Source organism: Nicotiana tomentosiformis, chromosome 11, assembly GCF_000390325.3.
Source record: "Nicotiana tomentosiformis chromosome 11, ASM39032v3, whole genome shotgun sequence".
Taxonomy (NCBI): domain Eukaryota; kingdom Viridiplantae; phylum Streptophyta; class Magnoliopsida; order Solanales; family Solanaceae; genus Nicotiana; species Nicotiana tomentosiformis.
The window spans coordinates 108,764,553-108,771,167 of record NC_090822.1 but is presented as its reverse complement, the minus strand read 5'-3'; the positions used below and the strand labels follow the sequence as shown (position 1 = coordinate 108,771,167).

Here is a 6,615-nt window from a genome sequence, read left to right as displayed (position 1 = left end):
AGTAATTTAGCGGTTTTCTTTCCTGTGAACTGGGGTCCGTTGTCGCAGCCGATCTCCTTGGGTAGGCCGAATCGGCAGATGATATTTTTCCATATGAAGGCGATTATCTCTTGTTCGCATATTTGGGCGAACACTCCTGCTTTCACCCATTTAGAGAGATAGTCAGTTAAAACTAAAATAATTCGCAGATTAACTTGCCCTGCCGGGAGGGGGCCCATGATGTCTATTCCCCATTTGATAAGCGGCCATAGAGAGGTGACCGAGTGAAGATGTTTGCCTGATTGGTGATTTATTGTGGCATATTTTTGACATTTTTCACATTTCCTTACAAATTCTGAGGCATCTTTTTTCATGGTAGGCCAGTAGTACCCTATCCATATGAGGTACTTAATGAGTGCTCGATCACCAGAATGAGCGTCGCAGTGGCCTTTATGGACTTCTTCGAGAATGTGTTGGGTTTGGATTAGACCCAAACATTTCAGTAGAAGGCCGCTGTATGTTCTTTTGTACAAGTCGTTATGAAGGAGGTTGTATCTGATCGCTTGCATTCTCAGTTTTTAGCTTCCTTTTTGTCGTTTGGGAGTGTGTCGTCCTGCAAGTAGGTGATAATACAATTGTGCCAGTCCTAAGTTAAACTTATAGATCTTACCTCGATTTGATCAAACGATGAGTTGATGAGGTGGACAATACTTTTATACCCGCTTATGATGCTTGTGGTGACTACGACCAATTTGGCGAGGCCGTCCACTTCGACATTTTAGGCTCGCAAGATCTGGTCGAGCTGGCATTCATTGAAATCGGGTCGTAACTTATAGATCTCGGTTTGATATGTTTGCAACCCTTGTTCTTTGATTTGGAAAGTCCTTGTGACTCCACCTCGTTGTTAGTCATATCCAGGTATCTTATGGACTGGTGAATTACTTCACCGGTAGGGACCTCTAGTACGAGTCCCAGTCCGGATACAGAAGCATTAGATGTACTATCGGTGTATAGGATCCAAAGGTCTTGTGTTTGAAGATAAGCTTGAGCGGCTTCCTTCTCAACCTCAGGCATTATCTTTGCGAAGAAGTCCGCAACGAACTCGGCGAGCACTTGCGACTTTATCGTTGTTTTTGGCTGATATGTTATGTAGTTCTCGCTTATCTCGATGGTCCACTTGGCCAGCCTCCCCAACAACTAGGGTCTATGTAAAATGCTTCTTAAAGAAAAAGTAATAACGACCAAGATATCGTGGCACTGATAATAGGGTCTAAGCTTCCGTGAAGCTATGACCAGTGTCAGGGCCAGTTTTTTGAGGTATGGATACCTCGTCTTGGCATTGACAAGTATTTTACTAATGTAGTAAATATGAGATTGAGTACCTTTAGTTTTTCGCACTTGCACTGCACTTACTGCTACTTCAGAGACAGTGAGGTAGATGAGGATGTGTTCCCCGGGTTTAGGCTTTGAGAGTAGAGGCGGTGACGACAAATACGCCTTATGTTCTCACAGAGCTTGTACGCAATCGAGAGTCCATTCGAGGCCGTTATCCTTTTTGAGCAAGAAGAAGAATCTGTGACATCTGTCGGACGACCACGAGATAAATCTTGATAGGGCGACGATTCATCCTGTCAACCTTTGGACCTGTTTCTTAGTAGTCTGTTGTTTGGGTATCTCATTGATAGTCTTGATTTGGTCCAGGTTGACTTTGATCCCTCGTTGTGGCACTAAGAAACCCAAAACCTTTCCCGAGGCTACACCAAATGTGCATTTCTCTGGGTGTAGTTTTATCCCATACAATCTTAGTATGTCGAAAGCTTTCCTTAAGTGGTCGATATGGTCTTCTACCCTTACGGATTTGACCAGCATGTCGTCGATATATACCTTCATGGTCTTGCCGAGTTGGTCTTTGAACATTATTATGACCAATCTCTGACAGGTAACTCATGCGTTCTTCAACCCGAATGAAATGACCCTATAACAATATGTTCCTCTGAGGGTGATGAATGTGGTCCTCTTCTTCCATGAGTATTTGGTTATAACTCGAGTATGCATCCAGGAAACTCAGCAGCTCATCCCGGCCGTTGCATCGGTGAGTTGGTCGATGTGTGGCAACGGGAATGAATATTTCGGGCATGCTTTGTTTAAGTGTGTTAAGTCTACACACATCCTTCATTTACCGTTTTTATTTTTGACTATCACCATGTTGGCTATCCACTTGGGGTATTTCGACTCTCTGATGGAACCATTTTCTAATAGCTTTTTTACCTCCTCGTGGACAGCATCATTGATGGTGGGGTTGAACTTTCATCTGACCTGCCTTGCAGGGGGATAGAATGGGTTGGCATTCAACTTGTGTGTGGCAATCTCCTTAGGGATTCCCGACATATCTACATGGCTGAAAGCAAACAAATCTACGTTAGTTATTAAAAATTGACTAAATTTACCTAGTTCTTGGAGTTTGCAGCCCATGTAGGCCTTTTTGCCGGGGTCGCTGGGATCTAGTTGAATGGGGTCGAGGTTCTCCACAGTTAAGTCCACGACTTCAATCATTTTGGGGTCTATGATGGCATCCCTGGTCTCTTCTTGCATCGACCTCGACCCTATTGATTGGTATGCTTTTTTTTTTCTTATCTTTCTTTTGTTGGGTTGTCGTGCTATCCATGGCGATGCGGTAGCATTTATAGGACGTGCGTTGTTCTTCTCATATACTAAATATTTTCCAAGGCGTTCAGAACTTGATCACTTGTATAGGCTGGAGGGGACGATTCTCATGGGATATATCCATGGTCGTCCTACTATGGCATTGTATGCGGTGGCTTGGTCCATCATGTGGAACGTTGTCTCCAGAGTTATGCCATCGTCGAGTATGGGGAGTGTAATTTCTCCCGATGTCCGTTCAATTGCATTATTAAAACCGGTTAGTGTGATACAGCGTGGCACTATATTGTCCTCGAGTCTTATCTGGGAGAGGAATCGGGGATGGATAATGCATGCTCCACTCCCATTATCTACCATGATACATTTGACATCAGTATCTAAAACTCGTAATGTAATAACAAGAGCATCATTGTGAGGGAAAGTCAAACCGTCGGCATCAGACTCATCGAAGATGATACTTTCTTCAAGACCGTCATACCATTCATGGGTGATTGATCTTTTAAGCTTGTGAGTGGCAGTGAACTTGAAGTCGTAGATGGAGGCATCATCGTTGCCGCCAATAATTATGTTGCTGGTGCATGCCGGCGAGGGCGTCTTCGGCGGGCCTTGACGTCCTTGACCCCTGGCGAAGGTATTTCTTCCCTTGTCGCTCCGTAGTTCTTTAAGGTGCCCTTGCTGCAACATGTTCACAACCTCTTGCCTTAGGGCGATACAATCTTCTATTTTTTGCCTGCATTCTTGGTTGAATTTGAAGTCAAGAGACATTTCTGGGAGGATTTGGATGAGATGGTACGTGGTATCCCGCATACCGAGAAGCTTTCCATAGGAGGAAATTTCAACAGCCACATTGGAGCGACGTCTGGGGGGTATGATGATGTGCATGGTGGCTTTGGTTTTGGAGATAGAAATGGAGGAGGAACGTCTCTGCTGGACTTTGCAAGAGCATTTGATTTGGTGATAGCAAACTCGAGTTTCCCGAAGAAAAGGGTCACCAACCGGAGTTCGGTGGCCGAGACTCAGATTAATTATTTACTCTGTAGGAAGTCCGATAGAGGTATTTGCATGGATTGCAAGGTCATCCTAAGTGAGAACCTCGCGACCCTTCATAGGCTCCTGGTCATGGACCTTGAGATCATGAGGAAGAGGAGGAAGAGGGCGATGTATAGCCAACATAGGATCAAGTGGGGTGCCTTGACGGAAGCTAAAGCGTATGAGTTGGGGGTCAAGCTACTGACTATGGGGGCTTGGAGGAGCAGTGGGGACGTAAACTTTATGTGGATCACGACTGTGCAGTGCATTAGGGAAGTGCGAGAGAGGTATTAAGGGTCTCAAAGGGTTACTCTGGTGGTCACAATGGAGACTGGTGGTGGAATAGAGAGGTGCAAGAAAAAGTGAAAACCAAGAAAGCGGCGTATCTGAAACTAGTGAAAAGTGTAGATGAGGAGGAGAAGAGGGCAAATAGGGAGCAATATAAGTTGGCTAAGAAAGAGGCAAATCTAGCAGTTACGGTGGCCGAGACTGCAACTTTTAGTCATTTGTATGAGGAACACGAGGGCTGAGGTGGGGATAATAGGTTGTTCAGGTTAGCCAAGGTGCGAGAAAGGAAGGCTCGTGACTATGACCAAGTGAAGTGCATAAAGGACAAAGAAGGTAGAGTTTTGTTCATTGAGGGGCTTATCCGTTGGAGATGGCAGACCTACTTTCATAACCTCTTGAATGAGGTGGGGGGACAAGAGCATTGTAATGGGTGATTTAGAACTTTCTGGGAGTCGTTGTGACCTGGGGTATTGTAGGCGGATTAGAGTTGATGAAGTGGAGGGGGCTATGCGTAAGATGAGCAGGGGCAAAGCGACCGGGCTGGATGAAATCCCGATGGAGTTTTGGAAGAATGCGGGCAAAGCAGGCTTGGAGTGGCTCACTAGGTTATTTAATATCATTTTTAGAACGAAGAAGATGCCCGAAGAGTGGAGGTGGAGCATGATGGTTCCTGTATACAAAAACAAGGGTGAAATCCAAAATTGCAATAACTATCGGGGTATCAAGCTGCTTAGCCATACTATGAAAGTCTGGACGAGAGTGGTATAACTAAGGGTGAGGATAAGTGTGTCTATTTCTGAGAATATGTTCGGGTTTATGCTGGGGCGTTCGACTACAGAAGCCATCCACCTTGTAAGGAGATTGATGGAGCAGCATAGGGAGAGGAAGAAGAAATTGCATATGGTAATCATCGACTTAGAAAAGACGTACGATAAAGTCTCGAGGGAGGTTTTGTGGAGATATTTGGAGGCTAGAGGTGTTCCTATTGCCTACGTTAGGGTGATTAAGGACATGTATGATGGAGCAAAGATGCGAGTGAGGACGGTGGGTGGGGACTCAGACCATTTTCTGATTATGATAGGGTTTCATCAAGGGTCGGCACTCAGCCCTTTTTGTTTGCCCTGGCGATAGACGTATTGACGTGCCATATCCAAGGGGAGGTGCCGTGGTGCATGCTATTTGCAGATGATATTATATTGATTGACGAGACGCGAGGCAGAGTGAACCCACAGTTAGAGGTATGGAGGCAGACCCTGGAGAGTAAAGGTTTCAAGTTGAGCAGGACCAAGACATAATACTTGTAGTGTAAGTACATTGGTGAGACTCGGGGGGGAGAGGGGGGGAGGGGAAGTAAGGCTAGACTCGCAGGTCATCCCTGGGAGAGGAAGTTTTAAGTACCTTAGGTCTATTATTCAGGGGGATGGGGAGATTAATGAAGATATCACATATCATATTGGGGCGGGATGGATGAAATTGAGACTCGCTTCCGGTGTTTTGTGTGACAAGAAGGCGCTATCGAAACTTAAAGGTAAGTTCTACATAATGGTGGTAAAACCAATGATATTGTATGGGACTGAGTGTTGGCTAGTCAAGATTGCTTATGTCCAGAAGATGAAAGTAGCAGAGGTGAGGATATTGAGATATATGTGCGGGCACACCAGGTTTGATAGGATTAGAAATAAAGTTATTCGTGGCAAGGTGGGTGTGGCCCCTATTGATGGCAAGATGCGGGAAGCGCGTCTTAGGTGGTTTGGTCATGTGAGGAGGATGAGCACAGATACCCTGGTGAGAAGGTGTGAGAGATTGATATTGGAGGGCCTACAGAGAGGTAAAGGTAGGCCAAAGAAGAGGTGGGGAGAGGTGATTAGGCAAGACATGGCGCAACTTCAGCCGACCGAGGACATGACCCTTGATAGGAAGGTATGAAGGTCAAGAATTAAGGCGGTAGAGTAGGTAGTCTAGAGTGTTCATAACAGTAGTATTAGAACACAATCTCTCTTCTGCTCGTAGTAGATTTTTATGACTAACCGTTGTTTTCTTTCACTATTGATCACCTTACTATCTTGTTATTTTTATTCTACTTTTATATAACTTTTTGGTGGTGTCCCTTCTTGTCTATATTTTCATTAATGTGGTGCTTATGCTTTCCTGAGCCGAAACAACCTCTCTATCCTAACAAGGTAGGGGTAAGGCCTGCGTACACACTACCCTCCCTAGATCCCACGGTGTGGGATAGTACTGGGTATGTTATTGTTGTTCTTCTTGGAAGAATTCGCAGAGGGCGACGGATTTTTTGGTATTTGGATCGGACCTCATCTTTGGCGACCACTTTTCCTTTGTTCCGAGTTTCTCCAGGGCGTAGACTATTTCTATAGGTGAAACACAAAAGTTATGAGTAGATAATGGGGGGGGGGGATACCTCTATCGTTCCTGTGAGTCCCCATTCTCGTCCTCGACAGACCTTCATCATAGCAGGAGGAAGGAGGGACGAGGGCCCTGACGTAAGGCTGATGTCGCTCCCTGTTGTCACACCTCCTTTTTTCCGAGAGGGATATGAGAGTTTTTCCAATTAAAGTGACATTAATCGAAATGTGATTATTTATTTATTTTTAAAATCGCCACTTGGAATAATTTACGGTGTCCCAAGTCACCAGTTTA

General features: G+C 45.1%; 3 protein-coding genes across 3 annotated transcripts; 2 read left to right on the top strand and 1 right to left on the bottom strand.

The window, feature by feature from the left end:
* Positions 1-2,721: 2,721 nt before the first annotated feature.
* LOC138902006 (uncharacterized) lies at positions 2,722-3,405 on the bottom strand. The gene has a single exon (XM_070189811.1). It carries the CDS (start codon positions 3,403-3,405, stop codon positions 2,722-2,724), a length of 684 nt encoding a protein of 227 aa, XP_070045912.1.
* A 21-nt stretch (positions 3,406-3,426) lies between these two features.
* Positions 3,427-4,199, top strand: LOC138902005 (uncharacterized). The gene is made up of 2 exons (XM_070189810.1): positions 3,427-3,956; positions 4,016-4,199. The coding sequence occupies exons 1-2, from the start codon at positions 3,427-3,429 to the stop codon at positions 4,197-4,199; spliced, it is 714 nt and encodes a 237-aa protein (XP_070045911.1).
* Positions 4,200-4,761: 562 nt separating this feature from the next.
* LOC138902004 (uncharacterized) lies at positions 4,762-5,883 on the top strand. Its single transcript, XM_070189809.1, has 2 exons — positions 4,762-5,001; positions 5,374-5,883. Exons 1-2 carry the CDS (start codon positions 4,762-4,764, stop codon positions 5,881-5,883), a joined length of 750 nt encoding a protein of 249 aa, XP_070045910.1.
* Positions 5,884-6,615: the final 732 nt, after the last annotated feature.

What these genes read in the sequence shown, in the direction of transcription:
- LOC138902006 (XM_070189811.1), bottom strand. Translation starts at nt 3,405, where the DNA reads ATGTCTCTTGACTTCAAATTCAACCAAGAATGCAGGCAAAAAATAGAA.
- LOC138902005 (XM_070189810.1), top strand. Translation starts at nt 3,427, where the DNA reads ATGGTACGTGGTATCCCGCATACCGAGAAGCTTTCCATAGGAGGAAAT. An exon ending in ATTAGGGAAGTGCGAGAGAG is followed by an intron (nt 3,957 to 4,015) that starts GTATTAAGGGTC and finishes GTGGTGGAATAG; the next exon opens with AGAGGTGCAAGAAAAAGTGA.
- LOC138902004 (XM_070189809.1), top strand. Translation starts at nt 4,762, where the DNA reads ATGTTCGGGTTTATGCTGGGGCGTTCGACTACAGAAGCCATCCACCTT. An exon ending in CAAAGATGCGAGTGAGGACG is followed by an intron (nt 5,002 to 5,373) that starts GTGGGTGGGGAC and finishes TCTATTATTCAG; the next exon opens with GGGGATGGGGAGATTAATGA.